This window comes from Chenopodium album, chromosome 25 (assembly GCF_948465745.1).
Source record: "Chenopodium album chromosome 25, dcCheAlbu1.1, whole genome shotgun sequence".
Lineage (NCBI taxonomy): Eukaryota > Viridiplantae > Streptophyta > Magnoliopsida > Caryophyllales > Amaranthaceae > Chenopodium > Chenopodium album.
The window spans coordinates 11,990,718-12,009,563 of NC_137858.1; the positions used below are offsets into that span (position 1 = coordinate 11,990,718).

The 18,846-nt window shown below is 32.3% G+C and overlaps 2 protein-coding genes and 1 long non-coding RNA gene across 6 annotated transcripts; 2 read left to right on the plus strand and 1 right to left on the minus strand.

Moving 5' to 3' along the window:
• Positions 1–7,530: 7,530 nt before the first annotated feature.
• LOC145615380 (F-box protein SKP2A-like) lies at positions 7,531–12,036 on the plus strand. Of its 3 annotated transcripts, none has more exons than XM_081670457.1 (5): positions 7,531–7,653; positions 8,913–9,213; positions 10,146–10,494; positions 10,576–10,717; positions 11,396–12,036. In XM_081670457.1, exons 2-5 carry the CDS (start codon positions 8,951–8,953, stop codon positions 11,755–11,757), a joined length of 1,116 nt encoding a protein of 371 aa, XP_081526583.1. In that variant the 5' UTR covers positions 7,531–7,653; positions 8,913–8,950; the 3' UTR covers positions 11,758–12,036. The 3 variants fall into 3 exon arrangements, with proteins under 3 accessions (XP_081526583.1, XP_081526585.1, XP_081526584.1); XM_081670459.1 differs by having other exon boundaries at positions 7,573–7,653; positions 8,951–9,213; XM_081670458.1 differs by having other exon boundaries at positions 7,574–7,653; positions 8,910–9,213.
• A 982-nt stretch (positions 12,037–13,018) lies between these two features.
• On the minus strand, positions 13,019–16,654 carry LOC145615379 (chaperone protein dnaJ 10-like). Its single transcript, XM_081670456.1, has 10 exons — positions 16,395–16,654; positions 16,150–16,209; positions 15,975–16,057; positions 15,467–15,624; positions 15,190–15,315; positions 14,647–14,805; positions 14,369–14,547; positions 14,160–14,240; positions 13,768–13,908; positions 13,019–13,427 (listed from the first exon to the last, which is right to left on the minus strand). The coding sequence occupies exons 1-10, from the start codon at positions 16,479–16,481 to the stop codon at positions 13,347–13,349; spliced, it is 1,155 nt and encodes a 384-aa protein (XP_081526582.1). The 5' UTR covers positions 16,482–16,654; the 3' UTR covers positions 13,019–13,346.
• Positions 13,357–14,951, plus strand: LOC145615382 (uncharacterized). 2 transcript variants are annotated; one of them, XR_014107266.1, is made up of 4 exons: positions 13,368–13,460; positions 13,702–13,803; positions 13,887–13,973; positions 14,154–14,951. It is a non-coding gene; the product is annotated as an uncharacterized LOC145615382 (long non-coding RNA). The 2 variants fall into 2 exon arrangements; XR_014107265.1 differs by having other exon boundaries at positions 13,357–13,803.
• Positions 16,655–18,846: the final 2,192 nt, after the last annotated feature.

An 18,846-nucleotide genomic window follows, 5' to 3' on the forward strand; every position in this document is an offset into this window, starting at 1 on the left:
TTAGTAATTAATAATTAATAATTAATAATTAATAATTATCAATCAATAATTAGTAATTAATAATTGGTAATTAATTAATAATTAATTATTAATTTGTAATTAGTAATTGATATTTGATAATTAATAATCAGTAATTAATAATTAATAATTATTAATATATAATTACTAATTAATAATCAATAATTAATAATTAATTATTAATAATTAATAATTAGTAATTAGTAATTAATAATAAGTAATCAGTAATTAATAATTAGTAATTAATAATTTATAAATAGTAATTAATAATCAATAATCAATAGTTAATAATTTATAATTAGTAATTCATAATCAATACTTATTAATTTATAATTTATAATTAGTAATTAGTAATAAAAAATTAGTAATTAATAATTTATAATTAGTAATTAATAATCTATTATTAGTAATTAATAATTAATAATTATTATTTAATAATTAGTAAATTAGTAGTTATAAGTACTTAAAAATTAATAGTTAGTACTCTGTAATTAGTAATTATTAGTACTTAATTATTAATTACTAGTAATTAACAATTGTTAGTAATATGTAATATATTAAGTGCTTAATAATTAGTAATTAGTACTTAATAACTAGTAGTTTATAATTAATAATAAGTAATTATAAATTAGTAGTTAATATTTTGTATTAGTAATTAATAATTAATAATTAATAATACTGATAATAAATGTATAAGAATACATAATAATGCCCTTTAAGGTTGTTTTGCATAGTTACAGCCAATATCTAACAGCTGATTTTACCAAACATGTTTACATACAATAAATAGTCAAACAGCCACTACAAACAGCCAATACTAACAGCCAGTCAAACAAGCCAAGTTAAACAGCCAGCAGCCAACAGCCAACAGCCAATTGCCAAACAAGGCCTTTAAATAAGGTGATTCTAGCTTGACTTTAAATAATCAAGAATGCTAGAAGGTTGAGTTGTGACGAATTTAACATCTACTCCGTAATAATAACCATATAGAGAATGAAGTTTGCGTCTTGGTTTGGCTTCATTAAGACGTAGTACACTAGTACCTTAACACAAAAAAGTTTATTATATAAAAATTTTGAGGTCGGACCATCTATCAGAGTATATATCAAGCATGTTGTTGTATGAAGGGAAAATCATAAAATGAGCATTATACGTTATTATGTGCAATTATAAAGATGCGGTATTGCCAAATCAGTGTGATCTGGAATATGACAATTTCAGGTGTTGATGTTCCTACGATACATATATTGCTTCAACATGCATGCCTGTCTTTGACTTTGAGAATCAAGAGTTTTCGAACAAGCAAGCAAACATCTCGTTGTCAAGCTTGTTATGTTAGCTAAATATTTGGTTCATAATTATTTTAATGGAACTTGTATACTGTATAATATAAATTTAACAATATGAGTAAATGGAACTCTTCCACGTCCTCCTAACATATTAACAAGACATTACACGTATTTTTACTTCTACGCTTGTCAGTGTATAATTTTAATCACTAATATATTAATTTTTTTAGAAATTTTTTAAAAATATATTTTATTTATTAAAAAAAATAAAAATAAAAAACTCAACTTAAGTAATACTACCTTTAATCTGTTTCAAACTTTTTACTTCATACGGAGTATCATTTAGTCTCAAGCATGCATGCTATTAGTTGTGAAAAAAATTATTAGTTACTATTAGACCATATTATTACTTACTTCTCCATATTTAACAAAGATAATTACTTTAATAAAAAAAAAAATTAATTTAGAAACCTTATGTCATATGGAGTACATAAATAGTAATTATTTTTTAAAGGGTATAAAATAGCAAATCTAATAAGCAAATTAGCTTACTTATTATGAGTTCCAGTGGTATAAATAGTAATTATTTTTTAAAGGGTATAAAATATGTCATATGCCACATAAGATATTGAGCTAATCTCTTTAATTTTCTAACTAGTTTGTACTGTGTTCCAGTGGTTAGGTGGTACTACCTTGTGATTCAAATGAGCCTATATCTGGTTTCAAAAAAAAAAAAAAAAAAAGCTTATATCTTAAAGACTTAGGACATGTTCTCATTGACTAAACTGAACTGAATATTTTATAAGAGAAAAAAATTAGGAGCTGAACTTAACTGAACTGAATTTCAACGTAAGAGAATAGGGCCTTAAACAGCTAGGGAATTTTCTAAACTGCAAGCAAGTCCATAGTTATGCCAATTGAAGATGCTTAATTAGCTCAATTATTAGCATGAGGAAGGGCTCATAATAATTTGCTCATACTTTATGATTCCATCATTTAATTAATAACAAAAGGAATAAAACTTCCGAATTCCAATCAAAACAAGTCTAAAATATTGAGAAACAAATACGGAGTAAAAAAAAAAAATCAAAAAAAATAAAAAATAAATAAATAAATAAAACCCAAAAGAACCGTGAGTCGTGAGATCAATTCTTTGATACAATGTATAACTAAATTCATCATTACATCACGTCAATTATTAATTCCACAAACATTGACTAGATGTCCAATAATTTAATTTAGTGTCCCTCTAAAAAATTTAGTGGATGAAACTATTTAAGAATAATATACTCTATAAAAAAAAAAATATAGAGCGTACATGATTACTTAGCTTGCAATTGCATGTATAAAGACGATAATCGATGTTAGGTTCATTGATGTACATAATGTACATAAAATCTTTGGTCATATTCTAGAATTTTTAGCTTTGTGATTTATCTTTTTTAATGTGAAGAAACTACTCGTACAATAATTGACGTAAAGATTAGGCAAGGTGTAAATTTGCCAAATTTCCAAATTTAGAGTGTTGGTTTAAATAAAACCTTTCTATAAACGGAATAGATAATTGCGTGACTAATTTTTCTTTGTGGGGATTTATTATCTTCTTCTTTATAATACTGGTAAATATTTGATGGTTGATCTTTCAAAGATAGTATAGTGTTTCATAATAAATGGAAACCTTTATAAATAAATTAAGCAATTATTTCACCTAAAAAAAAAAAACAAGCAATTATGGCTTTTTGTTTAATTATTTTGGTTTGGTGCTTGAAGATTAATAAGTCATAATTGATTGGGTTTAGTGCAAGCATTTAGAGAAACCAATACTAGTAGTAAGCAACTAAAGAAAATCAATAAATCATACTTACACCCAAAAAAATTGTGAGGAATGATCAGGTAGTTTGCAAACTGATTTTGTCACGTCTCTTTGTGAGAAGAACATAGTATATTAATGATCTCATGATAGACATATCAAAATTTGTTTTTATAGTTTGATAAAATCATTTTTCGTTTAAATAAAATTGTAATGATAGCTCAGGTGGTTAGACTTACCACCGATTTATGAGGATTTTGGGATCAATTTTCGTTACCCATTAAATTCCAAGAAATTTAATCCAAGCCATCAAGTCAAAATCTAAACAGAGCTTGATACAAACTTCTTCAACTAGTTCTAGTTCAGTGATAAGTAACAATAACAATAACAATAATAATAATAAAAAAAAAACAACAACGACAACAACAACAACAACTACTGTTGGAAAAACAACAACAACAACAATTACTATTGGAAAAACCCGGTTTTTAGTAGTGTGCTACAATACTTAAATTGCAATGTTTGTGATGAAAATGGCTTGATTGCGCATGAGTTTGAAACAAGAGAGCCTACGAGAAATGCAAGATTTATAAAGCAAAGGACCTACCATTGATGTTTTCATCAGTTAGCTACAATGTACACAAAGTGCTTGAAGATTAATGAGTCATAATAGCTTGGGTTTAGTGCATATCATGCATTTAGAGAAACCAATACTAGTAGTAAACAACTAATGAAAAATCAAACGTACACCAATAAAAATGGTGAGAAATGATTAAATGAACAAGTAGTTTGCAAACTGATTTTGTCACATTTGTGTGTGAGAAGAGCATTGTAAACTATGATCGATCTCGGGATAAATGTGCCAAAATTCATTTTTAATTTGATAAAATCATTTTTCATTTAATTATAAAAATTTTGTAAAGAATGCTCAGTTGATTAGAGCTTCATTCTCACCTAATATATAAGGATCTCAGGATAAAATCTCATCATTTATAAGATTCCAAGAAATTTAATCCAAGTCATCAAGTCAAAATCTAAACATGACTTTGATACAAACTTCTTCAAGTCTACGGTCCAATGAATTAGGGCTAAATTGGATAGGACTTGGACTTTTCTCATTTCACTAACACCACTACTATAGGCCTGGTTTTATTTTTCCTTAAATTGAAATAATAATACTTTGTACTTAATAATAGATTTTTTATTTTATTTTTTCTTTTAATATAAATAAAATAATGGATTTTTTTTTTATTTTTTTTTACTATTTTAAGGAACTATTGGGAAAAACCCGGTTTTTTTGGTGTTTGAGAGCCATAAAAGGATAGGGGTGAGAATCGATCGATTCCAGAATCTCTTGGGAGGAAAACTCTAACCACTTGAGGACTTGAGGTATCCTTCACTCTTGAAAACCCGGTTTTTAGTAGTGTTATGCAATACTTAAATTGCAATACTTGTGATGAAAATGGCTTGATTTTGCATGAATTTATCCCATGAGAAATGCAAGATTCATAAAGCTAATAAGGTCCAACTATACCATTGATGTTTTTAGTTAGCTACAATGTACACAAAGTACAAAGTCAAGAGATAGAAGATGACCTATAAATTGGGATTATTAACTTACAAAAATCTTTTCAACGTTACCTATAAACGTAGCAATCAGCTGATGCAGCATGGCCACCATCTTCACTATCACGTTTATCTATTAGTACATATAATTGCACAATTGATAACAATATAATGCAACTTGTATGGATTTTGTGACCAACAAAAAAAATCACTAGAACATTAGGGAAAAAGACGGTGCTTAATTAATTAGACAGTCAATGTGGTTACGTAGTACTAATGTTGCTAATTAGTCCTTAATCAGCTTGTTTAAAGCGGAAACCGTCAAGGTTTAGTACAATCCTATATTCGCTTTGTACCTTGGCATGCATGTCATGTACCTTGGATATTTTTCATACATGCAACCTACGGAGTACTTCTTATGTTTCAAATGGTATGAAAAAATATAATCACATGGAAAATAAATATTTATTGTGATTTTGGAAAATTTTAATTATGTGTGGAAAATGATTATTTACTTCCTCCGTTAATGGTTATTTGCAACAAAGGGGTATTATTTGTGAGATATAAAATATTCCTTTGTTGCAAATAACCATTAACGGAGGAAGTATATGATTTTGCAAAATCCATCATTTTATGTGTATGAACATATTTATTTTACAAAAACCTTTGTAAATAACAATATTAGTTACGGAATATTAAATAAAGCCTTTAAGAGATGTGTTTTGACATCGATATTTGTTATTTTCCAGGTGTCAAATTTATGTATAAAAGATACTAATATTTACATAATACTCGTGTATGATAATATCTCCTCATTTATATAAATTTAACACCGAGAGTGAGGAATAGCTCAAGTGGTTAGAGCTCCCCTCCCGATTTTAAGAGATCTTGGGATCGATTCTCATCCGTTATCACCCGTACTTGTGGCTCTCTAAACACCAAAAAAAAAAATTTAAAAAAAAAAAAAAAATTAATACCTAAAAACTAACGTAATTTTGGTGCCTACACTGTGAAAATGCATAAGAGCAAAGGACAGGAGGGGTAGATAGATTACTTTATCGGGCTAATTGTATGATATCAGTATTTTGCTAACAAAAACAAGATTAAAAGTTTGACCTCTCAAAATTGTAAATTTCGTGTAATTTACCTTTTTCAAGCGAGAGTGCCGGAATTGGCATATCAGTATATATGTATATTTCCCATTCGGCCATTTGTAAGATAATTTTTAATTTTATTTTTTAAATATGATCTCATTCATATTAGCAAATGCATGTAGGATTAAAGTACGTTTACTCAAAATAAAATCCGCAAGTAATATCTTCTGTATTTTTTTTTTTAATTAATATTTGTGATAAAATAGCTATCATCATCCATATGACTATATCCCTTAGGGGCTGTTCACATTTACTTAATTTCAGTTCAGTTCAGTTCAGCTCTTAATTTCCCTCTCACATAAAATATTCATTTCAGCTCAATTCAGTTCAGTTCAGTTCCAATCAGTTCAGTTCAGTTCAGCTCAGTTCAGTAAATATGAACGCCCTTAATTTGCTATCGAGCATATTGGTCAAGTTGCACAATAAAGGTTATTACTTCTTCTTACTGTTTATATGGCATGTTGTCATACAAATAAATAAAGCAAAAGAAAGAAAATTAAAATTAGTTATTTTTATTATTTTTAAAATAAATTAGTCGGCAAGGAAAAATAATATTTATGCTTTATTTGGATAGCAAAGAAGGAAGGAAAGGGGAGGGGAAAAGGAGGAAAGAAAGGGAGGGGGAGATGAGCTCCATTTTCCCTCCAAATCTCTCCAAATTTAGGGGGATTATGCTTATTAAAGAAAGAGGGAAAATAGATTCCTTCCTTTGATAATCATAACACATTAACACACTATAACACTAGTATGATCTCTAACTCAAAAGTCGGTATTTTTAAGGGCATAATCCTTCGCAAGGGTGTCATTGACTTGCTTGTTTGCATTTTTGCACCAACATCTATTTTTTTTTCTTTTTTTTTTATATTTGATTTACTTTCCTTTTTACGCTCCTCGTTCAATTTTATTCAAGTCATTCTTCTTTTTTTTGTTTCACCCTAATAATTAGTACATTATTACTTCTTTACAATCTTATGATTTTTATCCCCTTACAAACTACCCTCCCTGTTTTCAAATACAATTTTCATGTACTAAACTTGACCCATAACCTTGATGAATCAATCCCACGCCCCAACCCATTATAAACGATAAACCCAAACCGTAGCACTAATTTAACACGACATGAGTCACATGACCCTTGCCCTGTTTTGTGGCACAAACCTTGTTGTGAGCAGACATAAAACAGAAAGTGTAAACTTTACCGTGCAATATAGTCCCATAAAATCTAATGATCTCTTAAAAAAAACACACATTACACAAAAGTAGCAGGTATACCTTGCTGAAGATCCTCAAATTATGTAATTTAATTTTATACTTTATGTAACGCACTAAAAATCCCTTTGATCCAATTTTATTCTATTCCTTCAATTTGTTTATTTTTTTTAATTTTTTTTTGGCTTTTTATACAGCAAAGCGGTTTCGATTATTCACATATTTTACTCATTGAGCTCTGGAATCTTCCATCACCTCCTTATTCTCTCTCATTATTTCTTGTATAATCTAAACTTTATTTATTTACTTTTTTTAATAATTTTTTATTTTTTCGTAGCAATCCATTCTCCTTAATTTGATCAAACAATCCTTTAATATGGGACCCACCCTACACATATACTCATCTAATCTACGCCATCCACGTGTCAAAAAATATCACCGTTGATTCCCCACTGTATTTCTTCCTAGCTATCTTTTGCCTCTTTATATTTCACAATTTTCTTGCGAAAAAAAGCAGGCACAAATTCAATACAATTTGTGCCTTCTCAAAAAATTTCAAAGTACCCAGAAGAGAAATTCAGCTCAAAACCCTCTTTTTCTTGCAAAGGTGAAATCTTTTTATCTTTTTATGACTTTCAATTCTGTTTTTTTCTCATGGGTTGACCGTTTTTAGCTGTTATGATCATATATTTTGTTTCAATTTCTGGGTGTATAATATAAGCTATGAAATTGTGATTAGCTTTGTGGAATTGGGTTTATTTTGTTTGGTTTTTTCTGGGAATTTGTTTAAGGGTTAAGAATAGTGAAATTATGGGCTCAAATTTTGGTTTTATTTGTGGAAATTTGTTTGCTTGAATTGCTTAATTTGTTCTTTATGTCTGAATTTAGTGAATAAAGTGATCAATTATGCACACTGATCATATTATTTTATTTTTTTTTAGTTAATTTGTTTATTATTCCTTACTTGGTTATGTCTTCCTTATTCCTTTTCCCTATTTTGTTCTCTGTTCTTGGTTTCTACTTTTTTTTTGGGTATATGTTTATGGAGATTAGAGAGCCATATTCACTTCGATGATGTAGTCGAGATTTGATTTTAGGTTACAAGTAGTGTTCGTTAGACTTTACCAACTAAGCTAGTTGACATCAACTCATTTTTGTATTTTTTGTTGATATAGGAGCTCTAGAACTTTCCATTGCCAAATTATTAAGCTAGGTATTGATAGATAGATTATGATAATTGAAATAAATGATGTTCATTATTAATTTGTTTTTGGAGGAAGGAAAGGGGCGTACCGTGTACGGGGTAGGGACCAGGGAGTTCCTTGGTGTAAAGGCAAGAAATTGTATGCTATGTACCTACAATGGATATATCGTATACAATTAGGTTAGTAATTAACTAAATATGGTGTACAAATTTGCATAAAAGTCAACTTCGTAAAGAGGTGACTTAAGTACTCATATTACTTACAATTTGGTCTGACTAAGTTTCATACTGTACATTTGTTGTATATACGACGTACTGTTGTAGATACATACAATGGTATTGTATGTGGTAGCTCACATACAACCAGGCTCTTTTTTCCTATTAAATATTATAGGGAATGGAGAATGCGTTGGCTGTTGTGTCTAGTGAATAATCATGGATAGAATTTCAGAAATGGGAATCTAGGAAAGAGTTTTTTTTTTTTTCTTTTTTTTTTTGGGGTGATGAGTCAGTCTTAGATATCTGAGTAGTTACTCTACGGCTGACAAATGGGGTGTCTTTGATGCCTTGTGTAACTTTCTATTTGTCCTGTTAATGCAGCTTAATTATTAAAATCTAGTCATCTGACAATATTTTTACTTTATCTTGTTGGGTAAAAGCAGGATAACTCCTAAAGCTTTCATAGGTTTTGAAAAGATAGATGGCAATGCAAGGTGGATTAAGGATTGAAGATTTGGACTGCTTCAAGAAGCTGATGGTGTTTAGTGCTGGTCTTGATGGTGGTGTTAGTGGTGGTGTCGAAATGAGTGGTGAGATGTCGGCTCAGTGGAAAGATATCCCTATGGAGTTGCTCCTGCGAATTGTGACACTTGTTGATGATCAGACAGTTATCAGGGCTTCCGGGGTGTGCAGTGGATGGAGGGATGCGATTTGCCTTGGGCTAACGCGTCTTTGTCTATCATGGTATATTACTTCTGGCCTTTTAGTGTGTCAGTTTTTACCCTTTCTTGCTTGTGTTTTTTGGGTTAGATTTATCCTATCTTGCACATTGAATTCATGGCATGTCCAGAAGGGTCTCGATTATGCATAATATGATGTGGAGTACGAGGAATTTGAAGTATTTTGTTACATTTTTGGTTTAATTTGTTCTTATGTTATTATGAATTTGAATGTTAAATGTATGACCATATTGATGTATTATGCTATTATCTTCTGCCGTAGCTTATTCTTTGCCATGTAAAGTCTATTGTTGGCATTATTACTATATATCCCTGAACCTCTTTCCCATATCCGAGTCCTTTTTTAGGTATTTTTGATGGGTTTAGCAATTTATGCAAAAAATGCCTGCTGAATGCTGATTGTAGTCCCTGTGTTTTTTCAAGTTTGTATGTTCATTTACTAATAGGCATGCTAACTCTGTTTATCTTTTGAGGTTGAATTGACTGTTTCACCATTCTCTCATCATTTTAATGGGAATTGAACTAAGAGATGTATTGTATGTGTGACATAATCACTTACCTATTGAACTTTTATAGAGGCTTTGCATTTTTTACTGATATGATTTTGTTTTGTTTTCATGGAATGGGGATTGTTTTATTGGTTTTACATGTACTCCCTTTGATTTAGCATTTAAGGAGCCCACGTCTTTATAGGGGGAAAAAAATCTACTGGAAGTCTCATGTAATGTTATAATGTTCATAAGCTTTATCAGGGGAAATGAAACAACCAAGTTAAACCTGGAAAAGTGTTTACATCTTATCTTTGAAACAGTACTACAGTAGGAATGAGACGTTCAACAGACATTGCTAACTTATTGCAATTTTGGAGGTGGAGAACCGTAAGTTGTAGATTTATTTTTTGCTTGTTGCTAATATAGGCATGAAATATTTGTGTAGGTGCAATAACAACATGAACAACTTAGTCCTTTCGCTTGTGCCAAAATGTACAAATTTGCGGACATTGATACTTCGTCAAGATAAGGCGCAGCTTGAAGATAATGCTGTAGAGGCAATAGCAAACTTCTGCCATGACCTACAGGAGCTCGACTTGAGCAAAAGCTTCAAACTAACTGATCGTTCTCTTTATGCATTGGCTCATGGTTGCCCAAATCTCATGAAGCTGAATATCAGCGGATGTTCATCTTTCAGTGATACTGCACTTGCATATTTGGCTAGCTTTTGCAAAAAGTTGAAGTCAATAAATCTATGTGGATGTGTGAGGACTGCAACTGACAAGGCGTTGCAGGTATATTGTGCTTTTAAAGTTCAGTCGTGTCCTTATCTGAATATTGTATCCCTTGTATAACAGTGACATTTTTGCATGTAGTCCATTGCATATAACTGCAAGGATCTGCAGATTCTCAATCTGGGATGGTGTGAAAATGTTGGAGATGTGGGAGTGACAAGTCTCGCATATGGTTGCCCCAATCTGAGAGCTCTCGACTTGTGTGGCTGTGTACTTATAACAGGTACTACTTCCTGTAAAAAAGTTTACATTTGACTTTTTGGAAAGTCTTAAAATAATCTTCATGCTTTACTCTTACTTATTTCTTGGTTGGCTCACTTTCTCTTACATTGGTTAGAACTCCTAATTGCCGTGTAAATTCTGAGTGAAGATTATTGAGGGTCAAAAGAAATTTTTCATAATAAAACTTATAAATCCTTTTCTTAACTTCTCTAACTACATAATATATGGCTGTAATCAGATAAGCAGCATTTAGATTTCATGTCCTGTTTTACCCTGCATCTTGCCTTTAGCTACATTCATAAGTCATAACTGTCTGTAATCTTCAAGGAATCTAATATACTTGTATTTAAGAGCTTGGGATAGCTATTTACAACTAAGCTCAGCCTCAATAATCTTTAATCCATGATTCACAAAAGAAATACGGTGAGAAAAGAGATGAACTGATCTTAAACCCACCCAAGCCCAAGGGTGGGTTGAGCCAATTAAACTTTAATCACACTGCTAAAGTTAAAATCTTTTTTTCACCTTTGTGAGCTTGTAACACAGCAGAGTCACTACAAACTGCAGTAATGTTTCCAGTTTCCTAAATCTAATTCGATGTTGATTTTGTATATGTGCCTTTTGCTTTAATTATATGTTGGTCACCTAATCCAGTTACACACTTTGTACATGTTTGCAGATGAAAGTGTGATTGCCCTGGCAAACGGATGCCCTCTCCTTAAATCTCTAGGTCTGTACTATTGCCAGAACATCACGGACCGAGCAATGTATTCTCTGGCTCAGAGCTGTGTCAGAAACAAGCACGGCATATGGCAATCCATTAAAAGCAGATACGAAGAAAACGGCCTTGTGAACCTCAACATCAGTCAGTGTACTGCTCTTACACCCCATGCTGTTCAGGCTTTATGCGATTCCTCCCCTGCCCTTCACACTTGTCCTGGACGGCATTCTCTTATCAAAAGCGGGTGTCTTAATTTGACATCTGTACATTGTGCCTGCGCTGTCCAAGCTCATCGCGCTGCAAGCACAACCGCGCATTGAGAGGGATTGTTCAAATCTCAATGATCAATATCTTCCTGTTGTAAATAAAGGTGGTCTTCTGTTTTATAAAAACCTTGTAGGAAGTGTTTTTTATTGCTTTTTTAAGCTCAAAAACAATGAAAAACTAAAAAAGCTAGAGTTGTGGAAGAAGCTGACTTTAATATGTTGTTGTACTTTGTTAGGCTTTGAAGAACTTGATAACAGTGACTTTGACTCATGAATGTGGTCCAAAATTTGTATATAGTTATTTTCTGAAGCATTGCTGGGAAGTTTGTTTTATATAGGTCCAGTTATGTAATCTATTTTGTTATGTTATATCGCATTCATCTAACTTGTTCAGCTGTCTTAACTAGTTGCATGACCACATCATTGCAAATGCGGCTGCAGGGTCTCTCAAAACCATTCAGTTTAAGTGTCTAGTGAGAGATGGTGGTGGCAGAGGGGCTCAAATCACCGGAAAGATTTAATTCGAGGTGGCCTGAGTAGTAGGGGGTGGTGGTGGGGGTCAGAGTTGCTCAATTAGTGATTGTAAATCTAAGATTTAAGGTTTGGCTCATTTGGTAGGTGATATAAGGTGAGAGTAATGGAGATGGTCGGAGTTTCTCAATTAGTGATTGTAATTCTAAGAGTAAGGTTTGGCTCATTTGGTAGGCGATAAAAAGTGACAATAATGGAGATGGTCGGAGTTGCTCAATTAGTGATTGTAATTCTAAGATTAACGTTTGGCTCATTTGGTAGGCGATAAAAAGTGCCAGTAATGGAGATGGTATGATTTCGAGTGGAAGGTGTATATTTGCCAAAGATCTTGAAGTGGGGTCGGCCTTTTAGTTGTTTTGTGACATATTCTAACCTTAATAATCGACAAAAGATTAAAAAAATTTGAGCCATCAAATTGGCTAGTTGATATCTACTACGTACTGATTGCATCAATCCACACTATAGAGTGACACTGATACCTAAATTGAGGCTGACTCAAAAGGGAGAAATTATCTATCTTTCTAATCACTTTGTGAGGTGTTTACTGATTAGCTTTCAACATCAAAACATGCGTTAAGAATCTGTATCTTCTTGGTGGTGGGAGATGGGCCTTAGTTTTGTGGGCTGTTTTCTTTCTGTTATGCATGCTATGATGCGAACTTTGATGGTAAACTAATGAATTATAGGCATAGTTGTAGATAATGGGACACAAAATGAGACGCGTATGGAATGGAAGATCTCTACTGATAAAAGAAAAGCGTATATGCTGCTAGATTTTCTGCAGAAACTGAATGTTTAGCTTTATATTGATCAAAGTACTTTTGACGATTAATTAACAAATTTGGTGGCAGAGTATGAAGAGGAGGATTTTAAAAAAAATATATGATTGAAATTTGAAAACTTTCAAAATGCTAAATTATCTCCATGTTTATGTAACCTTCTGACTAGCAAATTCTCTTTTGAATCTGCCATTAGGCTAATAAAAACAGGTTGAATGTTCTTCTCACAAGTCGAACATGATGAGTTAACAAACAACTATGTGCAAGCAACTTCTTTTGGTACATTGGCCATCATTTTGAATAATGCAATACTTTGTGTTGGTGTATGTAGGCTCATTTTCCCTTGTAGACAATCTCGTCATCATCCACATCAAAAGCAGGATTACAGAGACATCTGAACAGCCTCCCAATTCCCTGTAATGAAAGAAAAGAAAGGATTCAGACACAGTAAACTAAAACTTCTGCTAGATGTTACTGATTATTTCTTTCTACCATGCATTGTACTTCAAATCAAATTATCATACTCGTTATACTACCTCCGTTACAGGTTATGTGCAACGATTTGACATAAAGTAGAGAGGAAAAATGTCTAATCGTTGCACATAACTTGTAACGGAGGTAGTATACAAAAATTACTGTCATACTGTGTGTATGTAGTTTGAGTGTATATGTTTGTGTGTTTATGTAGGTGAGCCTACATAGTTGAGTTTGAAATAAACCAAATATATGTCAGCATCAAAGATCAGAAACTTGCCTGACTGAGCATAGGAGTACGATAACTTAGCATCCGGTGAGAATCCTCTTCAGAACTGCAATCAGAATCACTGTCATCTTCATTTATCTCAGCTACTGTTTTCTTCTTTGATGTTTCAGATTCCTGTGTAAGCTTTTCCCTCTAGAAGAAAGAAGATGGTGTCAGCAGACCATTTATCAGGAAGATGAAACAAATCTTAAAAAATTGTATGTACTTGTTCACTACTTTTCTCTCATATCAGTTCAAACTCCTATTTCGATTAAAAGATTAGATCAAGGGTCGGGGTTGATTTGAAGTAGAAGTGTTATATATATACATTCTAAGTATGCTAATTCTTTAGTACTTTATGAAATTGAACTTTTCTCATGAAAACTTTCTGATGAAAGGTGAACCTGGAATATCTTCCCAAGGATCTTCAGAGCTAATGCACGAACTTTCAACTCTTCTTTCTTGATGTTCTTTTCCTGTAGCACCTGCAAGATCAATCAAAATCCATGAAAATGTAGCTTCTGTAATTTGTATAAGAAGTTCAGATATCCGAACAGTCTGACAAGCTCAGTATGACTGTAAGAATGTAGCGTTTCCAAGAAAACACACTAACCATTTGGCAAACATGTAAGAGAGTCATTTCAATGTCAACAACATTCATTTTCCATAAAGAGCTCATGAGAATGTCCTTGTTTAATCGTATGTGAGATTCAAAGTCATTAGCTGGGCCACTACCATCCATCTTATATTGGCGGCGTACATCTTCTTGCAGTTGAAGCAACTGAAATGCACCTGTAAATGAGTATAAAATTCTCCCAAAATTTAGGGGACTCGTGGATTTTACTTTAATTTATTTATGTGTGATGCTTGATCTAATGTGTATTGTCATACCTTTAGCTGCAGTTATCTGAGATTTCCATATATGCCCTTTATTCCGTACCCACTCTGCCATGAAGGGCACTCCAAGGTACATGGTCTTCTTCCCAAGTTCCAATGCAGCCTGCCTTGTGTAAACATAGCCTATGGTGTTTAAGATTTCGGAGCCAAAAGCTGTACCAATGCAGTGCAACAGGAGATGTTAGAATAGTTTTTGTCTGAAAAGATAAGTTATACTTCTATGATTTTTATAATTGATTAAATATATTCAACTGTAACTACATCTTAAATACAAAAACAGGCTTTGTTAAGTGCAATGAACGACTTCAAAATTTGGTAATTATATGACATAAATTTGACTGTTACCATTGCAGTTGCTTGTAAATTTTTATCAATATCATTCAGTATTAAGGTAAATTTTCTTGCCTAGCTGACAGTAAGAGTGTTTTGGACCTGTTGGTAAAACGTGCTCGAAAGCAAGCAACAATACTTTCTGTATTCCTATCTTTGAAACCTATCAATTTCGATTACTGTCAGCATAATTTGGCTATCTTATACCTGCATTTGAAAGGCGCTTGACCTCACTTTCAGCTCGCTGTATGAATCCTTTCTTATCACCTCGAGCATATTGGCTAATAAAATCCTTCAGTTTCACTGCCAGCTTTTCTTCCCTTTCTTTCTGTACTGCCTGCATTACAGTAATTTACTTATTCATAAGAATGCACCTTTATTCTGTCTGTTATTGTTAATTTTCTCCTATAGGCAGCAATGCATAGCTCAAACATCGCTCAATCTCTACAAAAGTTTGGAGAAACGAGTGTTTACTGCGACATACTTGCCTTCAACTTTTCATTAATCCTTTCGGGACTGTCATGTTCACTGATAAACTCAGATGAAGCCATCGACGCAACAGCTAGGTGTCCTATGTAGTCCTCGAAAAGTTCACTTCCAAATAACAGGGCAAATACCGCTGTTGGATCAAGCATCGAATCTCTGAAAAATAAAAAGTATGGGCTAATAATCAACTAGTGCTCAATACTGCAGGATCACATAACACAAATGATGATATCTTAACATCTTCATCATAGTATTATACTTTTTTTTTTTCTGCAAAGTACTTCTGATAAATATACATTTATAATTACTTTATATATTGCTTTTATATGCAACTCTCATGATTAATTGCACATATACTAGACTAGGTTCAACATCCAAGAGTTGTACTAAATGATTAAAGTTAATTACTCGAAATCATAACAAAAGCCAGTACATAGTTAACTTATTGGATCATTCAATTAGCTAGTAATCTAAACATATAAATCAAGTGATATAATTTAGCTTACTTGGATACACTATGCTTCCCATTTCGATCATATACATCTCGTTGCACCGGATCACTTAGAGCTTGATATGCTTCTCCTAATATCTGAAGAAGCATACCGCGATTTCATAAAATTTACAGTTAAATTCTGTTCTATAACAGAAAAATTTTAAATGCTATTCCTTGAGACATATTACCTGAAACCTTTCAGCAGCTTGAGGATCATTAGGATTTTTATCCGGGTGAACTTTCCTTGCCTATAATTGAATAAAAACTCAAACAATCAAGTAAGAATTTCTATTCCAAGATCTTCAAAACAAAAACACGAAAAGACAAAAAACCATCCACCCACATAACAAAACATAATCAACATCACATACAACAATGACTTAAACCATATAATGCAAAAACATTAAAAGGGTTAATCAAGAATGTATAGAACCTTAAGATAATAAGCTTTACGAATCTCTTCATCGGTCGCAGAAGGGCTGATACCAAGGATATCATAGTACTCAGTTTCCTTCACCATTTTTTATGTTCTTGGAGTCAATTTTCAAGGCCTAAAACAGGAAAAAACAGAGGAAAAGGAGATAGAAAATGAAGAAAAAGTTGGTGTAAATGAAAGTAGAGAAAAGAAGAAAGATTGAAAGTGCTTAGCTAATTTTTCACGAGCAACAATCAACTTTCCAGAAGAGAAACAAGAATAAAGAAATGGGGTGTTAACGCTTTTTCCCGGGTAATAAACAGTATTTTAAATGTCATAAAAAGGCTTTCTTTGATCAAGGTGGTGGCGTTTATCATGAGAGAGGTCCCCTACTTTTGGATTAATTAAACTTTTTGTTTAGGGTGTGTTGGTGTGGAATGTGGATGTGTGATGGGTGTAAGATTTTGGTTGGATTTGTTTCTCTTCTTAGGTGGGTCGATTGATCTAGTTGGTTGATTTGGGAAGGGTCGGGTTGGGTCAGGTCGTGTCTTGTGTTAGGGTGGTTGTGCTGATAGGTTCATTATATTGGACACGACCAACTAGGCTATAGTATGGTGATATTGTGTCCAAGTGTGCCATGTTTGTAATTCTAGGAAATTTGCCTATGCACGACATGATATATGAGCATGTTGGTGCTAGACCATGTATAGCCCATACCTTGCTGATCTCAACCCGTTTTCAAAACTTTTTTTTATACTAAGTATATAGATAGGACCAATTCGGATTTAATAGTACCTGTGAATTGTGATCAAAACTAAGGCTACAATCCGAGAAACTACAACAATAGTCTAACACACTTCATGTAACGATTTGATGGATCATATTACAAAGTTTTCACCCTTTTTAGATTAGAGTAGATAAAATATTTGTGAAGTAATAAAAGGGTAATAGAGTATTATAGTGAGTAACCGCACCAAGGTAGGCATCATTTTTACAAACACTATACCAAGATAATAAAAGGACAATATGACATTGAAATTTTAATTAAAATATCAAACTTTAAACAGTGTTTTTTTTTTTTTTTTTTTCGTTCTTACATTATTATTGAACACCTTTTTTATCCAATGACAATTTAATCGTCAATATTCTCATCCACAATTACGAGGGACTTAAAGTAGCAAAGCAAAAGAAACATTGAGCAGTCAATCATCATTATTTTTGCAGCTTGATCGAAAGAGGGTCGTGTAGTTTGGGTTATGTTTTGATCTTTTATTGCAACTAAAAAATTCTTGTTTTTGGTTTTATCCTTATAAGTCTAATCTACTTGCATAGTTTTTCCAAAAAAAAAAAAAAAAAAAAAAAAAAAAAATCTACTTGTATAGTTGTATCTAATATATTGAGCTATAAATATCTTAAGGCAATTTGGGCCAAAATAAAAAACTTGAGCAATTCAAAGGGCCAATGACCTAATTGACCAATCTTGACTACATGATTTTCGTTGTTGGTGAATGAAACATCATTGAAGTTTTACACATTTTAATGGGTGGAGCTTTTGTACACGAATTCGTTTTTGTAACAATTAGACAAATATGCTTAATATATGTAGGTCCCGAATCAAAATAACTTGGCCATTCAAAATGAAATACATACGACCCGTCCACTAATTATTTTAACAATACATATGTATATTAAAGGGATGAGCATATTTCAATATGGGAGCTATTCTGCGTAACTGCTCTTCTTCTCATGTTCTTGACCGATTCAATGCTTTGTCTTCGTGTTCCATCCTGAATCACCTATCTCACTCCTACGTCTATCATTAGATGACACAATTAGATTTGAGACATCCTACACATATACAAATATTCTAACAATAGAATCAGATTACAAGTCACATATACAAGTATATATACAAATTAACCGTTACTTATAAAAAAAACCATACGCACATTGTGCATGATAAATCCAGATGGACCTTCAGTGTCCCTAGCTTGCCTAGAGTGTCTCTCTCCGTACGCAACGTCTAACAACTAAAACAACTCCACTAGCATTAACATCATTCAATAATACCATATATTAATTCAACAAGGTTAATGTTCAAAACCATTTCATGTTAATAAAAACTTACCCCCAATTTCCCATAGTCCCCTGATTGTAAACGATCTTCTTTAGATGCCATTCTGATTTGCTTCATGCTCCACACCTTAATTCTAGGAAATGCATTCCACGCAACAGGGTCCCTATCAAGACGATCCAAGTAAAATATCTGCAATCATGTACTGGTAGTTAATTCCAACATTATTGTATAAGACAAAATATTCAATAACTATTATATAGTGTATTATAAATCATAAATTACATACAATTGCAAACATTGAACAACCACCACATCCTCCAGCAAATCCATTAGCATAAAAACGACAGGCAAAACTAGTTACACTGTCCATTAATTTGTTCAACACCAGTTCAC

Bases quoted from the DNA above. Each gene is read 5' to 3' on its own strand.
- LOC145615380 (XM_081670457.1), top strand. From the start codon at position 8,951: ATGGCAATGCAAGGTGGATTAAGGATTGAAGATTTGGACTGCTTCAAG. The intron at 10,495-10,575 runs GTATATTGTGCT...TTTTGCATGTAG, and splicing joins CAACTGACAAGGCGTTGCAG to TCCATTGCATATAACTGCAA. The intron at 10,718-11,395 runs GTACTACTTCCT...ACATGTTTGCAG, and splicing joins TGGCTGTGTACTTATAACAG to ATGAAAGTGTGATTGCCCTG.
- LOC145615379 (XM_081670456.1), bottom strand. From the start codon at position 16,481: ATGGTGAAGGAAACTGAGTACTATGATATCCTTGGTATCAGCCCTTCT. The intron at 16,058-16,149 runs GTAATATGTCTC...ATGCTTCTTCAG, and splicing joins AAGCTGCTGAAAGGTTTCAG to ATATTAGGAGAAGCATATCA. The intron at 13,428-13,767 runs GCAAGTTTCTGA...CTTTCATTACAG, and splicing joins GTACTCCTATGCTCAGTCAG to GGAATTGGGAGGCTGTTCAG.